The following is a 24,428-nucleotide window of genomic DNA, read 5'->3' as shown; positions in this document are numbered from 1 at the left end:
GGACGAGATCATCCAGAGGAAAGACTTGAACTTGCGAACAGAAACGCACTTTCTTGTTCGTAGTGATGAGGACATCTTGCGAATCTTCACCTGCCTTTCTTTTAATATAAACACTTGGGCGAGTCTTGTGTCCAGCGTGGCTCACAAGAACGACTTCCTCGGTGATGGAGTCAGGTGAGACTTTTTGAAATTCACCGAAAAACCCAGGCTCTGGAATAGTGATAGACATCTCTGAACGTGAGTTTTTGCCAAGTCGATGGAACTGGCCTTGATAAGGCAGTCGTCCAAATATGGATAAATTTGAACTCCTAATCTCAGGTGTGCGGCCACCGGGGCTAACATTTTTGTGAAAACTCTGGGGGCCGAACGTAGTCCAAAGGGGAGGACTTTGAACTGGAAGTCCCTGCCAGCCACTCTGAACCATAAGAACTTCCGGTGTCTGGGAAAAATGGGCACATGGAAGTATACGTCCTGAAGGTCGAGTGTTGCCATGTGATCCCCTACTGAGAGAAACTGGAGGATTTCTTGAAGCGTCAATATTCTGAAAGATAATTTCTTTAGGTACTTGTTGAGGGCACGCAGGTCGAGGATGGGGCGCCATTCCCCCGACTTCTTGCGGATCAGGAAAAATCTTGAATAAAACCCTGTTCCCTTCTGATGTTGAGGTACCTTTTCTATTGCTCCTTTCCGAATCATTGAGTGTATTTGGGAAAACAGCTCTTTGAGATGAGCTGGAGGTGGTCCTTTTGGGGGAGAATTTGGAGGGGCTTTGACGAATTAGAGAATGTGACCTCTGGAAACCACGTCCAGGACTCATTTGTCCGTGGTAATCTTGGACCAATTTGAGTAATATCGGGATATTCTTCCTCCAATTTGTTTCAGGCTGGGACAAAGTGGTGGCAGGATGTGTCTCTCACTTGCTCTTGTTGTTCTCTTCCTCGATAAGAGGTTTTTCCTCTTGATTGAGAGTAATTATTTCTCATTTGTCCATATGTTTGTTGACGGTATGGCTGGTATCTTTGATTTCCCTGGGTGTTATTGTAGGAGCGTTGCTGTGAATAACCTCCTCTGTTAGAGAAATTGCCTCTTCCTCTTGCGCCACGAAAGGAAGACTTTCGAAATTGGAGAGAGCCCAGCGACCGTGCCGTCTGTCTTTCTTTATGGCTTGTAATGCCATGTCAACATGTTGACCAAAAAGGAACTCTCCATCATAGGCCATGTCCATGATCTTTGTCTGGACCTCTAGACAAAAAGATTTAGACTTTAACCAGTCTTGCCTCCGGAGAACAGCTGTTCCCGCCAGCTGCATGAAACCTGTGGCTGCCACGTCCACTGCAGCATCAATTATTTCAGAAGAAACGCTCTCTCCCTCTAGTAGGATCTTTTTTGCTTCAGATCTATCCGGTTCTGCAAGCTTCTCGATGAAAGGCGATATGTCAGACCACATCTGCCTGTCATACCTTCCAAGTATTGCAAGTGAATTTGCGGCTCGGACCGTGGTTACCGCAATAGTTGACACATTCTTCCCTATTGAGTCAAGACATCTACCGTCTTTATCAGGGGGAGCAGAGACCTGTGCAGATGGATTCTTGACCCTTCTTTGAGCTGCCTGCGTAACTACGGACTCCGTTTTAGCCTGACCAATCAGGCATGCCGGTGACCAACTAGGTGCTATATATTTCTTATCTACCCGAGGTAGTACTGCGGGTAGAGAATTTGGTGTAGCCATTATTTTCAGACCTTCCTTCCATATAAAGTCAATGATTGGAATAGACCAACTTTGTCTTTGTGGCAAATCCTTAAAATCATATAGGAAGCATTCGTCTTGTTTAGGTTCCATTGTGATGAGGAACCTTTTCGTAGCTCTATCCATAATCTTATGAAAGCTGGCAATGTCCACCGGCGGAGAATCCGCCGTAGACGGGGCCGCTGGGGAAGGGGTTTGTGCCTGATAGTCATCCCACTCCGACGACTCTGACTTGTCGTCCAATTCACCGTCTTCTTGTTCGCCTTCCGACAAATTATCACCCCCCTGCCTGATGAGATGGTACTGGTGAAGAAGGTAGTGCGGGCCGTGCTTCTTCAGTTGTCATTTGAGAAACTGATTCTTGAGGTCCTAAAGTTGCCGTTGATGTTCTTGGCCTAGGCGTAGAGACATGAGAATCACTCTATTCTGAAGGTGGAAACCTGCGATAATAATCGCTCAACATATATTGGAGATTCTGAAACAAATCCATAGGCATTTGCATGCCAGGTGCGGACACAGTCTCCCGACTAGAGTGCTCCTGGAAATTTTCCTCCTCCTCCTGATCTAAATCTTGAATTTTTATGAACAAGTCCGAAGGGCTCCTGGCCGCACGGAAAGTGTCGTCCTCGTAGGATTCTTCTTCCTCAGAATCCAACAATTTATCTGGCAGTTTTAATGGAGACAAAGTTGTGGAGGATGAACCACGCTTCTGTAGGAGTGAAGCAGTGGTAGCTGGTGATGACAAAGGTATTGTGGATGTTTTTGCTGACCACACTTGCATTGCCGTACAGGTTGACAGTGGAGGCGTCTATGGAGCCACCGATGCTGATGACAAGCCTGATTCCCTCTGCGTTGTCAGATCAGTCGTCGACAGAGCGCCGGTCGATGGTAGCGGTTTCATCGACGATGAACTAGTCGACGAGGTTGTTTTCTTCTTCGTCGACGGTGTCGATGGAATTGTCTAACTTCGTCGACAAGGGTGTCGTCGACGGTAACTTCGCCGTCGAGGATGTCGTCGACGGTAAGGCCTTCGTCGACGGCAAGATATTCATCGACGCCTGAAGAGCTAGTCGACGGCACTTTCAGGATTCTCGTCGACGGTGGAGCGTCGACGATCGATGGAACTATCTTCGTCGACGGGATGGGTCTAATTTGTACCTGAACCAACGTAGACGGTGAGGAGGCTGAAGACATCACCATTTTGGTGAGGAGAAAGTCACTGTTGAAGTGGAAGAAGTGGCCACATGAAGAGTTGGCGACAATGAGGCTGTTATTGACTCTACCATGGCCAGAAGGAAACTGTAGACTCTCCAGATTTTCATGTGGGCGCAGATTTCACAGGTGGGGAAACCTTCTTGGAAGTAGTAGGCAAACCAGAATCCTGAGAGGATTGGGCCTTCTTCAACAATATCGCCCTAGGAGAAGCCTCCTCAACCTCAGTCTTTCTCTTCCTTGAGGAGACAGAAGACCCTGAGGCAATGCTCTCTACCTCTGAAACAGGTTTATCCTTGTCCTTTATCCTCTGCAGCCACAGGAGAAGACGACCCTCTCTGTCCCTGAGGGACTTTTGAGGGAAGGTTCTGCAGATCTTACATTCCTTCGCCTCATGATCCGGATACAGACAGTATATGCATTTTTTGTGAGGATCCTCCTTGAACAGCATTCGCTTTCCACAGGAATCACAAGCCCTAAAAAGGGATTTAGAAGTAGACATCCTTTGAAGGTTAAAAAACCAACCAAAGTAAGAAGAAACTGAGCAGAGCTCAGGGAGACTCCCTTCACACGACGTGCGGTTGAAAATCTGAGAGCCTGAGCCTCGGGGGAGAACATTCTGGTGGGTGCTGTCGCCTGATTGGCTGCAGTTTGGTCTATACATAATGACTTGGATAGTCATGAGTGTGGGAGCTTTTGCTCCTGTAGCTGAGGGCTACTTTACTTCCTGGTAGGTTATTACCAAGGTTTTTTAGTTATTATAGGCATATTATTGCTTTTTTATATACTGTGGGACTCCCACTCCGACGGGGAATGATTCAGGCATGTGAATCTATGAAAGACACCCCAAATACTGGAGAAATAACAAATCTCTTCCATTTAGCTGCATAGCACGTTCGTGTGGTTGGTCGTCTTGCCTCCCTAATGATGTTCATGCAATCTGGGGGCAAGTTAAGTTATCCAAACTCTAAGACCTCAGGAGCCAGATCGCTAGGTTCATCTGATTGGGATCGGGGTGTCTGATTTCTCAATGGTTCGGAGTTAGAAGATGGGGTGCAAGGCACAGTCTTTGATGAGGAACTACTGAAAGTTCTAGGAACGTGGTGTACCACGGTTGTCTTGCCCACGTGGGAGCAACTAGGATCAGCGTGAGTGAGTGTTGCCGCAGTTTGCGTGCCACCAGCGGGATTAGCGGTGCTGGGGGAAAAGCGTACGCAAATCAGCCTGACCAGTTCATCCATATCGCATTGCCCTGTGACAACGGATGTGAGAGGCAAAGTACTGGCATTTGGAGTTTTCTTTTGTGGCAAACAGGTCTATTTTCTGGGTGACCCCACTCTTTGAAGAATGGCTGGAGAACTTGGGGGTGAATCTCCCATTCTTGTAGTTGTTGGCTGTGCCTGCTGAGAAGGTCTGCAATCTGATTGTCCTTCCCTGGAAGGTGTTCTGCTAGGAGAAAAAGGTTTTTTTGGAATCGCCCACTTCCATATGCTTTGTGCCAGATGGGACAGCTGTGGAGAGTGCGTTCCTCTCCGTTTCTGGATATAGTACATTGCGGTCAGGTTGTCCGTCCGGATCAACACCGTCTTGTTGTACAAGTATTTTTGAAATGCTTTTAGGGCTAGAAATATCGCTAGCAATTCTAGTTGATTGATATGCAGCTTTTTGTGTTTGGTTGTCCAGAGCCCTTTTACTGTGTATTGAAGGAGATGGGCTCCCCAGCCTGTCAGTGATGCGTCCGCTGTTAGTACTAGTTGTGGAACCGGCTCTTGGAACAGTCGCCCCTTGGAAAGGTTTTGCGGGTTCTAAAAAGGTTGAAACATGTAGACCACCCACATAGATACTCTTGGTCATAATCACCTACTAAGTATCTCATCACTTTTTTAACATTGTCCAGTAGCTTCCAAATATTTTTTTTTCATACAAGTCATACCAGGACAATTAAAAAAAAATATTCTGCACTTATCACTCACAATAACCAGCTCCACTGTAGTTCAGGTGTCGCAGCACACCCTGATGACATCCGGTCATCAGGGTGGACCCCAATGATGAAGCATGTCACCACTAGGCTGGTGAGTGATGGGTTTTTTACAAAAGGAAAATTGTCCTTTTCTCAAAGATACATCCCATTCAGAATCTATGATTCTCAGTGGTGATACTCCCTTTTTTTGTTACATAGATTGATTACCCGTGCCCTGGCTGTATCCTTAAATATGTCAAGTGCGTGTTTTAGAACTCCCTTTAACATGGGAAGTGTTCTGACACTTTTTTCTGCAGTAGGGAATGTGTCAAATAAGAAGTCTTCCTCCACAGGGTCATTATGTATGTCCACATTGTGGAATTGTGCTGCCCTGAGTTGATTGAAGACTACGGTGTCATCAGTAGGTGAAGGCTAGTAGGATAAGTGGGTACATCAGGGATGGGATGGGTGTTGTAAGGGTCTGTTGGCTCATCCCAGGGTTCCTCTTGTGGTTCAGGATCCTGTGGGAAATCATATAGAGGCTGTGGCTCATCCCCTGTGTTCCCCTCATTGTCCCCGTGGTGAGAAGGAGAGTAAGGAGCAAAAGGTGTAGTAGGCATGATAGGTTGAAAAGGGATGAAGGGTCTAGAGGGAGAAGTCCCAAAGTCCTTTTTCTTCAATGGAATAGGGGATTGAGGTTCAAAGTCCAAAGGCCTCTTTTTCCTTTGCAGGATAGTAACTTAACCAGTCTCTGGATTATTATATATCTTTGCCTGGTCGTCTGATGGATCTGGGTAGAATAGTTCTTCCTCTACAGTCCTGGGTTGAGTGTTAAATTTCTGGTTTTTCGACGAGTTTTGGTGTTTTGTTGGATTTTTTCGGCTCGGGACCTTTTTTCGGGTCGACGAGTGTCTTCGGGTCGACCGGAACTTTCGGTTCGACGCGTTTTTTGTGCTCTGTAGGCTTTTTTGGATGAGTGCCCTTTTCGGAGTCGATGTTCTTTTTTGGATCAACTGGTGTCTTTGGAGCAGTTATCTTTGGGTCAACAGGTTTTTCTGGCCTTGCTACGGGCTTCGGTACATGCAAACACAACAGGTGATGGACCGAATGTGGATCAATGTCACACACTCACCCCAGTCCAAAGATCTGGGCCCAAATCCATCGTTTTTTTGCACTACACACCACCCTGGGTTAGACAATGGCGATATGCAAATCAGCTCTGACCCTGTGCCCCATGGGAACAGTCCAGTCCGAACTACAAAAGCCATGTCCTTCCCAGAACGGAATCAAGCATCCGAGGACCGGACCGGTTTCGAGGTAACACCTCTCATCAGCCCGGCTAGCTTGACTCCAGTGGTGTGGAGTGCCTGGGACCCACGTCTGGGCATCCCCAGCGCACTTAGGGCGGAATATGCAAACACAACAGGTGATGGACCGAATGTGGATCAATGTCACACACTCACCCCAGTCCAAAGATCTGGGCCCAAATCCATCGTTTTTTTGCACTCCACACCACCCTGGGTTAGACAATGGCGATATGCAAATCAGCTCTGACCCTGTGCCCCATGGGAACAGTCCAGTCCGAACTACAAAAGCCATGTCCTTCCCAGAACTGAATCAAGCATCCGAGGACCGGACCGGTTTCGAGGTAACACCTCTCATCAGCCCGGCTAGCTTGACTCCAGTGGTGTGGAGTGCCTGGGACCCACGTCTGGGCATCCCCAGCGCACTTAGGGCGGAATATGCAAACACAACAGGTGATGGACCGAATGTGGATCAATGTCACACACACACCCCAGTCCAAAGATCTGGGCCCAAATCCATCGTTTTTTTGCACACCACACTACCCTGGGTTAGACAATGGCGATATGCAAATCAGCTCTGACCCTGTGCCCCATGGGAACAGTCCAGTCCGAACTACAAAAGCCATGTCCTTCCCAGAACGGAATCAAGCATCCGAGGACCAGACCGGTTTCGAGGTAACACCTTTCATCAGCCCGGCTAGCTTGACTCCAGTGGTGTGGAGTGCCTGGGACCCACGTCTGGGCATCCCCAGCGCACTTAGGGCGGAATATGTATTAGACTAGGGAATGCTCAAATATATATGTAGGATATGAAATATCCTGTCATGAATTTTATATGAATGTTTTTAACAAATGAAAATAAAATGTTGAGAGAAAGAAAACTATTCTAGTGTGGTGTAATAATAAGTACCTATATAACTTGTCTGTCTAGCTAGTAGTATAATACACTATAAGTAGACCAGTAGGTCACAAAGCGTTAAACAACACAGAAAGGAATCTTGTTTTTTGTTATTTGCTTTTTCAAAGCACACTCCCATTTATAAACAGATTTCTTGTTGCGGTTTCATAATGAAATGGTTACTTACCAGTAAGGAGTAATATTGCAGCCTGAGGAGTTTTTTACTGATTCATATGGTGTGCATTTATTCAGCCATCTAGTGGCTGGGTCGGGAATCATGTTTTGTCCTCCAGTTTTTTTTGTGTGGTCATCATCGACTTCTATTCGGTGGTAAGTCCAACCCTGGTGTGAAGATGCCTTGGCTCCAAGGTCTTGAGGGAGTCGGCAAACTCCCTTCTTCCGCCTAAGTAGTGCGGCCGTTTCAGCCTCAAGTCAGCGTCTTTTCCTTTCGCCCTTCAGCGTGTATTCAGCGTCGGTCGAGGAAGATGTTCTCTATTTGAAGCACTCTGCTTTGTGTACTTTGCTTCTCTGGCCCTTTCCTTCGGTATCTCCTTGGTGCCTTTCCAGCATCGAGGCTTGTTTCAAAGGTATGCCAACGCTCCGTCCATCATCCCCTTTTGGTTTTTCTTTGTTCGCCCTAAGTTGGCAGGGTATGCTCAGACGGGAGTCCCTTGCTCACTTTGCCACTGGATTCAAGCAAGCCCGGCTGAAGACGGCTGTAATGCCAGAAACCGGTCCTGGGAAGCTTGATTCCGGTCCAGGGAAGACATGGCTTGGCAGTTCGGGCTGGACTGTTCCCATGAGGCACAGGGTCAGACTGATTTGCATATAGCCATGTCTGAACTGGGGTGGCGGAGTGAGCTAAAGAACGGTGATGGATTAAACCCAGATCAGTTGACTGGGGGTGAGTGTTTGTATTGTCCACGCTCCGTCCATCATCCCCTTTGGTTTTTCTTCAAAGGTATGCCTCCATTAGTGTCCTTTAGTTGAGACCCGTGCAGCTCCTTGTGTTTGCGCCGACCTTCAGTTGTCGTATGTTTTGACGTTGATGCAGATGGCATTCTGGGTCTTTGGTGGTTTTGTTACGGTCATCTTTTCTGCGTCTTTCGCCGCTTCTGTTTTTTCAACATCAATAACACTCACTTCGGTGTCGGATTTTCCCCCCTGCACCGTTTCAGCTTCTTTGACGTTTTCTTCATTGTTGCTAGAGAGACACAAGTACTTTAGGGATTCCTATTGTTTCTGAGTGCTAAACATGGAGTGATGTGCAAGTCGTTTCTTTGGTCTGGCTTTGAAACGTTTTAGGTAGGAACTGCACAGGCCTCAGAGTTTTTGGCGTTGTAATCTGGTGGAAGGCACAGGTTACAAACCTTGTGTGGATCCCTCTGCACACGTGTGGTGGCAGTTTGGAAAGAATTTAAAAGGGGGGTTCTCCATATAACTCATCTGTCACCTCTACATGCTCTTGCCATGTGCCATTCAGTACCAGGTTCTCCATCCCTGAGGGGGAGCTCTCCTCGAGGGTTACAATGTTCCTCAAGGTCTCTATGCTTTTGGAGCCCTTTTTTTCTTTTCTCTGCAGATCCCTGTAGATTCTACTGAGCTCCTCCGGTGTGCTTTTAGACCTAACATTGGAAAAAAGAATCTGAAGATGGCGGCGGTGACACAGGAACTTCTGGGGCACCGTCTGGCATCGCACAAGGGATGGACGTATCACCAAATGGTGGGTGACGAGGCATACACACAAAAACAAACAAAAAAAACAGGAGACAAAACATAATTCGGGACCCAACCTGATGGCGGAATAAATGCACAGCATATGAACCCAGTAAAGGATTTGCGTTGCAAAACTAAAAGACAACCCTTGCTACAGGTGATGTGAGTTTCCTAATGAACAATTCTAGTCACCACCACCAAAAATGAATAACAACCCGTACCAAATTACTAAGAAGATACCTGGAAATACTGCTTATGCACAAATGAAATTATAAAAATATATGTAATAATACTTTGCAATTTCATTCTTGCAATACAAAATGCCCTAAAGCGGAAGGCTAAAATGAGGGAAGGTACTTTTTATAATGTGCTGTTATCTGGTACTCAAGTCTCCGCCCCAAGACGTCCACACTGATATGGTGGCAGAAGTTTACAGTCATACATTTGTGCTGTAGCTAATGGGTTTTACCCATTTAATCCTTCTGGATTTGTTTTTCCCACTGGTCAGTTTTTGGATCTTTAATGTTAGTCAGTCTCACTCACAATAAATTCAATGTAAATGGACTGAGTGCACTAATTACCACCAGAGTCTTCCCTTTAAGGTTACTGCACATTTGCCTTGCTCAACCACACTTAATTCCAGGTCTTCGTTGCCTCCTCTTCCTACTTTCTGGGTATTACAAATTACTGTGCTGGCCAACAGGAGGATCAAAGTCCTCGCCACACAATAGAGCCATTAACCGTGCTTGACCAAATTCCTATGAAAGAAATGTGTGGTTGGAGGTCTGCATGTGTTATTTAACTCCTCAAACTGAACGAAGGCTGGGAAAGTCCAGGCCTCCCAAAACAAATGAGTAAGGCCGGGCCTCTAAAACCAAACATGAGGGGCTCCTCATTGAAGTTTTGGTGGAAGGGGATTAGGCAGCTCTCAGTTGGAGTTGGAGCTGAGGCTACTAGGGAAGATCTTTTCATAGACCACTTGAAGTTGCCATGATTAAATGCTCAGAATGCTGTGAAGGGTAGCTGGAGCAGGGGTGGAGTGATGATATGGCTACCTAGGAGATGGCAGAGGTCTCTGCCTTCCTGAATTTTTCACCCCACTTCAAAACTCCTGCACAAGGATGAAAGATTTGATAAGCCACTGCATCGGGGAGTGATGATGGTGAAAGAATACCTATTTGAAAGGAGAAGTCAACTGATGCCACTGCAAGGATGGACTTTGACTTTTATCTAGCAGCCTGGACAAGGACGGGTTTCTTCAGGTCAGTAGTGCTGGCCCCCTGGTGCCCTCTGACGAACAACTGAGGGAATGGGCCTGATGGGGGACCTTGAATGGTTCCCCTGGGACTTATATGAACTGCCCTTGACTCTGCTCACAAACAGGTGCCCTTGAAGTAGCCAGGAGGCTGTGAGACCTGGTGAGTGTGGCGCTAAGGGAGCAGCAAAATCAGACTTTTCAGCAAGGGGGCACAATGAGGACTTGGTTCCTAATAACGGGAAACCTGTGGACGTATTACTTGGGAAGTACTCACATCTTTTGCAACTAATAACCCAATTTCTTACATTCCAGAATGCATTAAAACTTGGTCAACTGTTTCCAAATGCAATTCACTTCACACCCTCACATACCTCTTTATCATATGCTCATAAACGAAGGAAGGCATTACTGTAATGGTCACCACATTCCCAGCTGTTGCCAAAATGTCTGCTGTTTGAGAGTCCTGATAAAACAAAATAAACACATGGTGAGACGGAAAATTTGCATTCTATTTGAAAAAGTGCACATTTACAGCTTTCATACTTAGATTTCTACACGAGAAGGTAGATTTATAATATTCAAAAATATCCTATTATTTGTGAAACGGGTCACTAGCCTTTAACTTTGTGGCAGATCAGAAGAAGAGCGACTAACAATTATTATGCAATCAACAGACATCTCAATCTTCAGAATATTCAACAGTTTTTCATGCAGAACAGTAGACTAAAGAGAAAACAAACAGGCTGCCCTAAAGTGACTGAGGTATGTATACTGTGGCTATTAAAAGTACTTAAAGCACAAGTTACTACTTGTGTAACGATATATCTGTAAGAGACATAAGTTAGTGATAGATTCCTTACCTTAGAATATCCCCAGGCGTCAGACTAGATCCGGAATTTTTTGCGTAGCAATACCCCTGCGCGTCGGTAGGCGTCGTTCGTGGCTCCGCGTCCGTCGTCCGCGCCGGAATGACGTCGTCTGAGTACTTAGACGCCGCCCATGCGCGCTGACGTCAGTTCTGATACACAGCTTTTCCTCGCCAGATACGCAGAGCCATGATAGAACCAACACTGGTGCCATGAAACTAGGGCCCTGAAAGGGGATGACCTTAACGAATATGCTACTTACCAGTATGCATCTGTTCTTGGCATGTAGGGCTGCTGACATTCATATCTGTGCATAGATCGCCGCCTAGTGTTGGGTCCGGATGATTGCACATTGTTGTCCTGGAAGAGTCTTCGAAGTATCACGAGATAGGTGGCTCCTCCCCTGGACTACAGTGCGCATGGGCATCGACTCCATCCTCCGATTGTTTTTAGCCATTGTGGCCAAGATGGAGTGAAACTCAGTGAATGATGACCATGCTAGAAGTATATGTGAATTCTTCAGCTGCTATGGGCGCCGGGGAGGAGGGCGGGCGATATGAATGTCAGCAGCCCTACATGCCAAGAACAGATGCATACTGGTAAGTAGCATATTCGGTTCGAGGCATGTGGGCTGCTGAATTCATATCTGTGCATAGAATACATAGCAGTCCCTCCATTAGCGGCGGCCGCCCGTGCCAGCTGCAGCAGTCTGGATAAGTGTTTTGAGAACAGCCTGCCCTACAGCTGCCTGCTGTTTGGAGTGCACATCAACTCTTGGTAAATGTGTGTGTGGTAGACCATGTGGCTGCTCTACATATGTCTTCCAAAGGAATGTTTCCAAGGAATGCCACAGAGGCCGCCAACTTTCTGGTGGAGTGGGCCCTTGGTGGAATGGTGAGAGTACGTTTTGCTTTCAGATAGCAGATTTGGAAATAGGGTTGCCTTTGTGGTGCAAAGGCGACAGAGTTGCTTAGTCTTCCTAAAATCCTTGGTCCTATCGATGTAATACATCAGGGCCCTTTTGACGTCAAGGGTGTGGAGCATTCTCTCCGGCAATGACTCAGGATTTTGGAAGAAAACAGGCAATTCAGTAGTCTGGTTGATATGGAAGTGAGACACAACCTTGGGAAGACATTTAGGGTTAGTGCGAAGCACCACCCTGTTAGAATGAATTTGAATAAATGGCTCTTGGATGGTTAGGGCCTGTAATTCACTAACTCTGCGTCGCGACGTAATCGCTATGAGGAAAGCCACTTTCCAAGTCAAGAACTGAATCTCACAGGAATGCAGTGGCTCAAAGGGAGGACCCATCAGCCGGGTGAGGACCACATTGAGGTTCCAGTCCGGAGCTGGTGGAGTCCGCGGAGGAATGACTCGTTTGAGTCCTTCCAGAAAAGCCTTAATGGCAGGCACCCTGAAGAGGGAGAGGTGCTGCCTATTCTGGAGATAAGCGGCCATCGCAGATAGATGTATGCGAATGGAAGCATAGGCCAGATTACATTTGTACAGATGGAAAAGGTAACAGATGATATTCTGAATAGAAGCATCTAGCGGGTTAATGTTGTGGTCTGCACAATAAATGACAAACCGCTTCTATTTTGCCGCATAGCATGCTCTGGTTGTGGGCTTCCTCGCCTCCCGAATGATGTCCATACAGTCGGAAGGCAAGTGCAGGTAGCCAAACTCTAGGACTTCAGGAGCCAGATCGCCAGGTTGAGCTGTTGCGGATCTGGATGCTGAATGTCGCCATGGCTCTGCGTCAGAAGGCTGGGTGTGAGACGTAGCCTCTGATGCGGCACCACGGATAGTTCCAGAAACGTGGTGTACCATGGTTGGCGAGCCCACGTTGGAGCAACCAGGATGAGAGTCATTGAGTGCTGCCTGAGCTTGCGTGCCACCAGCGGTATCAAGGGTGCTGGGGGAAAAGCGTACGCAAATTTGCCTGACCAGTTCATCCATATCGCATTGCCCTGCGACAGTGGGTGTGGGAACCTGGCGGCGAAGCTTTGGCATTTTGCGTTCTCCCTTGTGGCGAAGAGGTCGATCTCTGGATGACCCCACCTTTGGAAGTACGGTTGGAGTACTGATGGATGCATCTCCCACTCGTGAATTTGGTGGCTGTGCCTGCTGAGCAGGTCCGCCATCTGATTGTCCTTGCCCGGGAGGTGTTCTGCCATAAGGAAGATGTTCCTTTGAATGGCCCACTTCCACATGCTCTGAGCCAGATGAGACAGCTGCGGAGAGTGTGTTCCTCCCTGCTTCTGAATGTAGTACATTGCCGTCATGTTGTCCGTCCGGATCAACACGACCTTGTTGCACAGATGCACTTTGAAGGCTTTTAGTGCCATGAAGATCGCCATCAGTTCCAGAACATTGATGCGCATCTTCCTTTGCTGTTGCGTCCATAGTCCCTGCACAGTGTAATGGAGTACATGAGCTCCCCACCCCTGGAGAGAAGCGTCCGTCGTCAGGATGATCTGTGGCACAAGCTCTTGGAACGGTCGGCCCTTGCAAAGGTTTCGTGGATTCCACCAATGCAGAGAGTTGTATGCCCGACCGCTCACCAACACTAGGACTTTCAACTGCCCGTGAGCCTGAGTCCACTAACGTGCTAAGCACTCCTGAAGCGGACGCATATGTAGCCTCGCGTGCGGAGCTATGGAAATGCAGGAGGCCATCATGCCTATCAACTGCATGATCACTCTTGCTGGAAGCGAGTGTTGAGGTCTGAATTTTTGTATCAGCGATTGAATGCTGCTGACCCTCAATGAATTTGGCTGTGCTGTGGCCGCCAGAGTGTTTATGGTCGCACCCAGATACTGCCGTACGTGGGCGGGCTGGAGGTGGGATTTCGGGTAATTCAGTGAGAATCCCAGATCGTGCAGGAGATGAATGGTGTGGGACATGTGGGCGGCACATTGCTGGGCTGACTTTGCTTGGATGAGCCAGTCGTCCAGATAGGGGTAGACGTGGATGTTCCGTCTCCTGAGATGCGCCGCCACTGTCGCCAGGCACTTTGTGAACACCCTGGGTGCCGTGGTGACACCGAAAGGCAAAACCTTGAACTGGTAGTGCTGGTTTTGGATGGTGAACCTGAGGTATTTCCTGTGTGAAGGGTGCAGTAGAATGTGAAAGTACGCATCCTTTAGGTCTAAAGTTGCGAGAAAATCCCCCTGCCTGAGCAACGGGAGCACTTGCTGCAGGGTCAGCATATGGAAGTGCTCCGACAGGATGTAGTAGTTGAGTGGCCTGAGGTCCAGGATGGGCCTGAGGGACCCGTCCTTCTTTGGTATTAAGAAGTACAGGGAGTAGACCCCTGTGCCTCTTTCTTGCATAGGCACGAGCTCTATTGCCCCTTTTTGCAGCAAGATGGTGACCTGCTGCTGCAATAAGTGCAAGTGCTCATCCGACATAGGACGGTGCCTTGGGGGCATGTTGGGTGGAGTGGATGTTAACTCCAGACAATAACCGTATTGGATAAGTTTTCTGACCCACCTGTCCGTGGTGATGGACTTCCAGACGGGCAGGAACTGCTGGAGTCTCCCCCCGACCGGTGTTGTGTGGTCGGGGGGCAGTGACAAGGTGTCACTGTTTGCTGGTGGTAGCGGACCTGGAGCTGTTGTTGCCACGTCCTCTGCCCTTGGCGCTGTTGCCACGATATCCACCTCGACTCTTGTTGGTGTAAGAAGTCTGGGTGTTGCCCTTGTAGTATTGCGTGGACTGGGAGAGCTGACCCCTTGAGACGCCTCTAGTGCTGGAGCGACGGAAGGACCCACCCCGAAACTGCTGGGACTGTAAGGCACCCATGGATTTTGCAGTGTCAGTGTCCTTTTTCATTTTTTTCTAGGGTGGTGTCAACCTCTGGGCCGAACAGGTGATCTGGGTTAACCGTTTGGTTCAGGATGGTGGTTTGGATGTCTGGCTTAAATCCAGAGATTGTCAGCCAGGCATGTCTCCGAAGCATAACACTGGTGTTTATAGCTCTGGCCGCGGTATCAGCTGCGTCCAGAGCGCACTTAATGGAAGCGTTAGAGATTAGCTTCCCTTCTTGAATCAGCATCTCAGCCCCTTCCTTGTACTGATCAGGCAGGTGTTGCAACAGGGTCTCTAGTGTATCGTAGTGCGCCCTGTCATAGCGCGCTAGAAGCGCCTGCGCGTTAGAAATGCGCCATATGTTGGCTGCCTGTGCTGCCACCCTCTTCCCCGAAGCCTCAAAGACCTAGGATTCTTTGTCTGGGGGAGGAGCATCACCCGTAGTCTGAGAATTGGCCCTCTTCCGGGCATTCGAGAAGACAAGGGAGTCCAGGGGCAACTGTCCTTTAATGTAGGTAGGATCAGTAGGCGCAGACTTGTATTTTTTGTCAATCCTAGGGTTTATCACCCTCACCCTGGTAGGTTCCTTAAAGATCTCAGCAGCATGCTTTAAAACACCTTTTAGCATAGGCAGAGTTTTTACAGCCTTTTCTGATACTGAAAAAGTGTCAAAGAGGAAGTCCACATCCACAGGGTCAGCATGCAGCTGGACATTGCGATTGTTAGCAGCCCGTTCAATGAGGGCATTGAAAGCAGCAGAGTCTTCCGTAGGTGAAGTCTTTGCAGAAAAGAGTTGAGGGTCTTGTCCTGAATGAGGATCTCCAGGGTCACCACCAGCGGCCCATGGCTCATTTGTATCCTCAGGGTCTGTATAGACTGGATAACTGTATTCATCCTCATCATCTCCCTCACCAGCGTCCACATCTGAGTAAGTGGGCGACATCATGATTCCGTGGTGAAAGGGGTCCCACCAAGACTGGAGAGCAAGCAGAGTACTTCTTCTTGAGAGGGATCTTGTAAGACTCCAGTTGGTGTTCCGGGGTGATTTTCCGCTTCAGGAGGGAAAGTTTGCTCGTTTCGGCGTCGATGAAGTGTTCCTGACGCTCATCCCCCGAAGGTCGTCGAGGTCTCGGTCCGTGAACCACCGACGACGCCTCCGGCGCAGAGGAGACCTTTTCGGGCAGCCCGGCCACTGCCTTAGGAGCGAAAGCCTTCGGCGCAGTCTTAGGCGGCAACGTGAAGTGGATCGGCGTGGACGCCTTAACTGGTTTCTCCACAGGCTTTGCAGGCGGAGGGTCCTCCGATTCGACCGCCGCGGTGCCTTCACGGATGCGCTGCAGGGAGTCTGTCACCTTCTTGGTGAACGAGGTGGATGGACGCGCCGGTTCAACAGAGACCTTCAAGGCCACTTTCGGAGTCGACTCACGGGGCGCAGCGCCCTTGGCCTTGTCGTGCGGACGCGGGGTAGGGAGGACCTTCGGGTCATCGAGTCGCTTCTTCGGGTCACCGAGACTTTTCTTAGGTTCGCCGACAGCCTTCTTCAGGTCGACAAGGCCCTTGCCGGCGTCGACCGGTCTCTGCGCCGACGCGCCAGTATCGACCACCGTTACTTTAGCCTTCGGCGCGGCAGACTTCGTCTCGACGCCCTTGACTTGCCTTTTCGGCTCGACAGCCACCTTCTGCTTCTTCGGCGCCGAAGCCTCCGAAGTTTTTGAACCGACCAAAGCGATGCGCACTTTCGGTTTCGATGCTTGCACCTGCGCAGTATCTGGCGTCGAGACCGTAGGTTTCACTTTCGGTTTCGTTTTGCCAGGGAGTGGCTCGGTAACAATGTCCGTGGCCGGGCCCGAAGGCGGGGCCGTGGAACCAATATCGAGGTCTTGGGTAAGGCCCGAAGGCGATCCCTCGACCTGGGCCTTATAAATAGGCACGGCCCCAGAGTCAGTTTGAGGAAGCTCCTCGTCCGAGCTATCCTCCATGGCCCCGAGGGCACCGTCGTCGTCTCCTACCTCCTCGACGACTTCTTCGCTTTCGAACACCTCTGCATCAGCGTCGTAGCCTTCTTCGACGTCCGACGCGGGGTTTGATTCAGAAACGTCCTGGATATATTCGTCCTCGACCTCCCCAGAATCGAAGATGTCCGCAGGCGCCGGAGCAGATTGCTGGGCCTCCAGGCGCGCAGCTCGACGAAGCTTAAGCGTCTTCTTGGACCTGAAGCGTGAACAAGCCATACACTTGTCCTCATCGTGGTCCGGCGACAGACACTTGTTGCACACCGGGTGGACGTCAATGTGGGGGTACTTCGAGTTACAGACCGGACATCTCTTGAATGGACTTCGTTCCATGATGGATGGTCGATAGGTCAAGAGCGTCGACTAGGCCTTCCGCGCCGAGAGCACGCGGAAGTACAGAATCCGTCTCGGAGCCGAGCTAGAAGAAGTAAAGCCGAACGCAAGACAATACCGACGTATAGACTAAAGACCTTTTGGTCTCAAGAAAGTTTTTCTATCGATTCCGACAAGAGGGAATTAAAGACATCTGAACCCAATGGCGGAAAAAAAACAATCTGAGGATGGAGTCGATGCCCATGCGCACTGTAGTCCAGGGGAGGAGCCACCTATCTCGTGATATTTCGAAGACTCCTCCAGGACAAAATGTGCAATCATCCGGACCCAACACTAGGCGGCGATCTATGCACAGATATGAATTCAGCAGCCCACATGCCTCGAACCCCTAGATATCGGTTCGCAGAACGGGGAGGATGGGTGAGTCGGTAAGGAATCTATCACTAGCTAATGTCTCTTCCAGATATATTGTTACACAAGTAGTAACTTGTGCATCTGAAAGAGATACGTTAGTGATAGATTCCTTACCTTAGAATAGATACCCCAACAATACCAACCCCGGTGGTGGGTCAGCGAACCAATAATCACATCAGAAAGTCCTGGAGGACGGAACGGCCAAAGAAGCCATCCCTCCGGACTTGGCTGTCCAGGCAGTAGTGTTGTGCAAACGTGTGCAGCGAGGCCCACGTAGCTGCCTGGCAAATGTCCTGCAAGGGCACTCCTCGGCCCAGAGCAGTTGTAGTCGCCGTGGCCCAAGTAGAATGAGCCCGCAATCCAGCAGGGGGCTCCTTCTTGGCCATGGAGTAACATGCCTGGATACACAAGATGATCCACCGCGAGATGGTCCTCTTGTGCACCGCCTTTCCCTTCTTAGCGCCCACGTAACCAACGAAGAGTTGGTCATCCACCCGGAACTGGCGTGCGCGATCTAGATAACAAGAGAGCGCACGTTTTGGGTCCAGACGGTGGAGCCTCTCTTCCTCTTTCGAGGGATGCGGAGGCGGAAGAAGGAGGGCAAAGTAATGGACTGCCCGATGTGGAAGGCCGTGACAACCTTGGGCAAGAAGGAAGGTCTTGTTCGCAACACAACCTTGTCCGGATGAACAGAGAGGAAAGGAGGTGTAGAAGAAAGAGCCTGGAGCTCACTCACTCTCCTGGCAGAGGTGATGGCAACCAGGAAAGCAGTCTTCAGAGTAAGAAGACGGAGAGGACAGTTATGGAGCAGGTCAAAGGGAGCACACATGAGGTAAGTAAGCACAAGATTAAAGTACCACTGAGGCATCACGAAGGGAACAGGAGGGAACATGTGTGTGATGCCCTTCAAAAACCTATTTACAATGGGGGACTTGAACAAGGAAGGCTGATCAGGTAGCCGTAAGAAGGCGGAAAGGGCAGAAAGGTACCCCTTGAGAGTGCCCAGAGCAGAGCCCTGCTGGGCAAGAGAAAGAAGAAAGAGGAGAACCTCAGAAAGGGGTGCAGAGAGTGGGTCCACAGCCTTTGCAAATCTGTTCCACCTGCAGGCGTATACAGACTTTGTGGAGGGACGCCTGGCTGCCAGAATGATATCACAGACTTCGGGAGGCAAGTCAAATGGCCTCAACTGCCGCCGCTCAATCTCCAAGCTTGTAGGTGGAGACTGGACAGGTTCGGGTGCAGAACCGCCCCCTGCTGCTGCGACAGAAGGTCCTCCCGAAGAGGCAGACGAATCGGGGGATCGACTGACATGCTGAGTAGCTCGGGATACCAGTGTTTTCGTGCCCAGTCCGGAGCCACAAGGATAACCTGGGCCCGGTCGCGCCTGATCTTCTTCAGCACTCTGGGCAGAAGTGGTATAGGAGGAAAGGCGTACAATAGACCGCAACTCCACTCGTGACGAAAAGTGTCTCCGAGCGAGTGCCACCTTGGAAATTCCAACGCGCAGAACTGATGACATTGTGCGTTCTCTTCTGTGGCGAATAGATCTAACCAAGGCTCTCCCCATTGTTGAAAGAGGCCTTGCACCACGTCTGAGTTCAGACGCCATTCGTGATCCATCATGCACCGACAACGGAGTTCGTCCGCCCTGGCATTCAGAGAGCCTGCCAGGTGTTGAACCACCAGGGTCACGCCCTGATGTTCCAGCCACTGCCAGAGGCGCAAGAGGCCAAGAGGGCCGTGACTTCCTCTTGCAGAAGTTGCAAGTGATCCCCCGACACGTGGTGGAATTGCGGTGGCATGGCTGGAGAGGTCGCCTCGAAGGGGAGGGAGTAGCCCCTTCGGACGATTTGCAGCACCCACCTGTCCGACGTGACAGTGCGCCAGTGGGAGAGGTGATGGCGAACCCTGCCTCCCACAGGCGTCACATGGGCCTGAAAACTCGGACTAGGAAGGTTTTGAGGCAGGTGCTGCGGAGGGAGGTGTGGACTGGCCTTGCCATTGTACCCGACCGCCGCCACGGTGGTTTCCACGGCCGCCACCGCGCTGTTGAACATTCTGCGGCGCGTGGCTGGCAGCACGTGTGGGGGAGCCCCTTCCTTGGCCGCGAAAGGCACCCGATTGCTGGCGTGTGGCCGAGAGGCCCAAGGACTTGGCCGTAGCCCAGGAGTCATTAAAACGCTCAAGCGCATGGTCTGCCTTGTCGCCAAAGAGGCGACGGCCATTAAACGGCATGTCCAGAAGTGTGGCCTGGACATCGGCCGAAAAGTTGGCAGACCTCAACCAGGCGTGGCGTCAAACCGCTACCGTCGTTGCGATCGCCCTGCCCAGTGAGTCTGTGGAATCCAGCCCACACCGGATGGAATATTGCGCTGCATCTTGGCCCTCTACAAGGGTTTAGGCGAGTTTAACTCGGACCTCCTCCGGACATTGTGGCAGCACGTCCGCGACCGCGTCCTACAGGGTGTGGTTGTAGCGGCCCAAGAGACAGGCGGTATTGACAGACCGCAGCCCTAAGCTTAGGGGCGACAACACCTTCTTCCCGAACTGCTCATATCTCTTGGATTCCCGATCGGGCGGAGGCGACGGGAATGCGGTCTGGGAAGTGGAGGCCTGGATAACCAGACTCTCGGGGGTGGGATGGGTGGACAAAAAGCAAGGGTCGCCCCGGGCCGGGCGGTAGCGTCTGGCCACGTTCCTATCCACAGGCGGACCTGTGGCGGGCTTGGACCAAGTGCCCACAAGAACGTCACATAAGGCCTCATTGAACGGCAACAGAGGCTCGCTGGAGCTTGTCTGCGGTTTGAGGACCTCAGTGAGGAGGTTAGTCCTCACGGCCGCGACGGGGAGCTCAAGGTTTAAGGCCTTGGCCGCCCTCGTCAACACTACACTATAAGTAGACCCCTCCTCCAAAGCCACGGTCGGAGGGGAGACAAATCCAGTGTCTGGCGAAGTGTCAATACCACTGGCCTCCCCAAGCTCATATGTCCAGTCCTGTTGAGACTGGCACTCCAGTGCCAGAGGGTCCTCAGACCCCTTCCAATCTCCCTCGTCACCCGTTTCCTGTAAAACAGGATTAACAGACAGGGCCTCATCATGGAAATAAAAATCTTCAAAGGCCGTCTGAAGCGGCGCCGTTCCGGCGCCAGAGTCGGACCAAAGGGAACATTGGGGACGGCATCCACAGTGGGCGCTGGGGGCGACATCCGTGGGGCCGGCGCCGGTGAGGTCGACCGGCGACGACCCGGATCCGGAAGCGGATCCGGTGAGGTCCTGCGGTGCCGGGACCGAAGTCGCCGGCGGCGTCGAAGCACCCAACGGCGTCGGGGCCGAAGCACCCGACCCGCTAGGGCCTCCAGCCGGGACCGTTGGGCCCGGAGGCGCCACGGAACCAGACTGAGGGAGGGACCTCATGGCCATGAGGTACCGCTCGATCTCCTCCGGCGTCGCGCCGTGCCCAGGGACCAGAAGGTGTGGGGCAGGCGGCGACGCTTGCGACTCCCTCGGAGCCGCGTGGGCGGTGTCGCCCGAACCCCCGGCCACATTGTGCGAGCGTTGGGTCGGAGGAGCGATGACGTCCCTCCGACCTCTCATGCCTCTTACCTGAGGACTTGGATCCTGACGACCGATGTCCACTCCCGGAGCTGCGATGACTCCCTCGACCTCCCGTGGGACCGGGAGCGGAACCTGGAACGGCGCGGGCCGATTGCCGGAGCTCTAGTCGCTTGCCAAGACCGCTCCCGCCTATCTTTAGACGTCAGGGCCCGGCAGTCGGAGTAGGTGCGGTCGTCGTGGTCGAGGCCTAGGCCTAAACACTTCAGGCACTGGCAATGGTGGTCCGTAACAGACATCAGTCAGTCGCACTTCGAACAGGGTTTGAACCCGGGCATCCATACCGGCACCGATAGAGTCGAAGACTCGAAGAAAGAAATGATCAAAAAGTTTAGTCAAAAAATTACAAGGGGTAGAGCTTCTCCGGATCTGCGCTAGCTGGCGCGGAAAAAAGAAGAACTGACGTCAGCACGCATGGGCCGCGTCTAAGTACTCCGACAACGTCATTCCGGCGCTAACGACGCCGACGACGGACGGCGCCTACCGACGCGCAGGGGTATGGCTACGCAAAAAATTCCAGATCCAGTCTCACGCCTGGGGATATTCTAAGGTAAGGAATCTATCACTAACGTGTCTCTTTCAGATTTCTAAAGTTGAGTTAACTCAAACAAAAGGCATATCAAATTTAAAGTCATTGCAGACAAAATAACATATGCTATGGACAACAATCCAAACTGGGAAAAGCTTTAGCCATAAGATCGAGGATATCAGCCATCAGCCTCCCGTCAAAGGCCATGGCATCATGGTAAGCAGTAGACTGGGGGAGCTGAAATGGTCACTTAACCACAGGAAGATATGAACTAGAAAAGTGAAAGAATGATGCAGAGGCATTACCACTGAAATGTGTAGAGAATGTTTTTGAAAGTATTGAGTAAACATAATTGTCTTCACCTACACTGGGATCGGGTATTCATAATGTCAAATGATGGCAGCATCAATACTGCTGAAGTCAGCATCTACGATTGTAAATACCACAAAAGTACAAAAAAACAAAGGTACCTTCAACCCAATTACATTCTGTCCATTAACTTCACAGATGTTGTGCTCAGTTAGAAGACCGTTTCTAGCAGCAGAGCTGTCTTTGACTAGTGAGGTTATCTTTCCATTTTTGAAAATAAATCCAACGTGCCCTGTGCTGTCTTTGTGCATGGTGATGGTTCGCTCAAAAGGTCTGTGAAAAAACAAAGTAGAAATAATGAAAGTCTGGAATAACCATCCACTGTTGTAAATACAATATATAGTTTCATAAATTGTTATCATAAAAACTTACATTAACAAAAACGTCAAGCTATAAAAGTTGCAGTCTCAAACAAAGTGACAGCTTTATACAAGTTATAATTGTAGAAAAACTAATGATTTGAATAATTTCTTTAGTCAATGGTCTGATTTACTGAAGGAAAAAAATCCATGACAAAAGCAGGCTCAAAAGGAAAGGAAGCATTCACCTGCTGTATTTATGCCCAAGCATCCATTTAACTATACTTCCAAATGAAGGGCTGCATTATTATGATCAGCATGGTGCTCTACAAACAATGAATAAAAAATGTCTCTACTGGGCTCAGAACAAATTTAGGGCTATTGCTCAAAGGTCTTTGAAAAAAATGCTTCATTGGTGTTTCTGGTTATTGGTTGCAGAAAAACCAAACATGCATTTGAAAATCTTCACAATATAAAATTGATTAGGTGTGTCTATTCTCATTGAGTGCTACTACTCTTGCAAAGTTTCTGCTGTATATGTTGCTAAGAGTGATATCCTACTCATGGTGAGGCGGGCTGCCACGGCACGGACGGTGGGTCAGATGTAGGGCACGCAACGGTGCAGGGATTCAGTGTAGGTGTTCCAGGCGGTGGGGTACATTGTTTAGAGTTGTATATTTGTTTTTAACTACTTACTCATTGTTTAAATCTCTATGCAAAGATAACATGCTAAGGACCCACAATTGGAGCCTGTAAAAGTTGTTGTTGCTGGAAATGTGGAACTGCGGAACACCACAACTGTATTAGTTGTTCACACAGATTCAATCTGTATGGTGACACACCCTCATGGTACTGTATACAGTGATTATTGTACCAATAATAAAAACAAAGTTAAACAAAAAAGAGTGATATCCTACAGCTTATATTCAACAGATTGATACACTGGTCCTACTTTACTGGGTTAATTTTTCTAGTAATGCATCAGTGCACAGCAGAATTGAAACGTTGGTGTTATTCATGTCTATTATAGGTTTCCACAGTGAGATCATGAAACACAAATTCAATTTGGAGAACAATGTCAGGAGATTACCATTAGGAGTGTCCTACTCTTGAATCAAATAGCAGCAAGTGAAAGAACAGGTCTTTTGCCAAGTTCTATTGGCCAACATGGCAGGTCTCAGAGCCGATACAGCTTCTAGACTCGCACAATGAGATTTATAAGATCATTTTAACAACTGCTGAAAATCCTTTGACAGGAGGTGGTTAGATCACGATTGCACCTTACTTGCTTTACATAAGTGACCTTGCTATACTGGCCTACCAGAGAGGAGAAACCAGAATTCCTGGAAACAACCACAATACTGAGCAATTAACAATATAGATCAATCATAGCAAGGACAAATGTTTGGCCTATGCAAATTGACTCGCTTAAGAAATAGGTGAAAACAAAATCAGAAGCTATTTAAATGCCAACACAGCAGGCAAGCTATGCTTTTATTTGCTTATAGTAGCAAAAAGGTTGCATAGGTGTCTGCTTTAAGAGTCCACCACACTGATCGTTATCATTATCATGGAGTGGTCAGCTGATCTGAGGGAGGCATTTAATACTGAGGATGTTGAGAAGGATAGAAGAATAGAAGTACCCCATTAGGCCTGGGGGCTGTTGAAGGGGGATCGACTCTCAGTCAAATAGTTGACTCAATAGTTCAATTCTCAACAGTTATCTAATTAGTTGATAGCCCTACAGCATTTCAAATTGGGGAAGAGCACTGAAGAGATTGGAGCCCTTTACTGCCAGGATTATGCCCCACAGTATTATTCTTTTGAACTATTAATGGAAGGCACAGAGATGTAGCCAGTTTCTGCAGGATTCCTGGAATCCTTCTACCCGACTGTTTAGGGAATAGTACTTCAAAGTGGATTCTTTGCTGCTTCTGGCAGTCAGCTGTATCCTTTTGTAGTGACTTTGTTGAGGGGAGGATTTTTGTCTTTTCAGCCTAGGCAGAGATAAAAAACACCCACCTGCTGAAAACAAAAGAAATTTAAATAGTCTTGGTTACACAAGTATCTTTGACCGTGGTTAATA

General features: G+C 49.4%; 1 protein-coding gene across 1 annotated transcript in view; it reads right to left on the bottom strand.

Moving 5' to 3' along the window:
• SDCBP (syndecan binding protein) overlaps window positions 1-24,428 on the bottom strand; it is a 176,174-nt gene that overhangs the window by 21,307 nt on the left and 130,439 nt on the right. The window contains exons 7-8 of the mRNA XM_086965780.1: window positions 22,145-22,316; window positions 10,467-10,558 (exon numbers count right to left, since the gene is read on the bottom strand). Of these exons, the coding sequence (XP_086821906.1) occupies window positions 10,467-10,558; window positions 22,145-22,316 (264 nt within the window). The remainder of the gene's footprint in view (window positions 1-10,466; window positions 10,559-22,144; window positions 22,317-24,428) is intronic.

Source organism: Lissotriton vulgaris, chromosome 4_1, assembly GCF_964263255.1.
Source record: "Lissotriton vulgaris chromosome 4_1, aLisVul1.2, whole genome shotgun sequence".
Taxonomy (NCBI): Eukaryota; Metazoa; Chordata; class Amphibia; order Caudata; family Salamandridae; genus Lissotriton; species Lissotriton vulgaris.
Note: the sequence above shows the minus strand (reverse complement) of the source record. Positions and strands in the feature narration are given on the sequence as shown.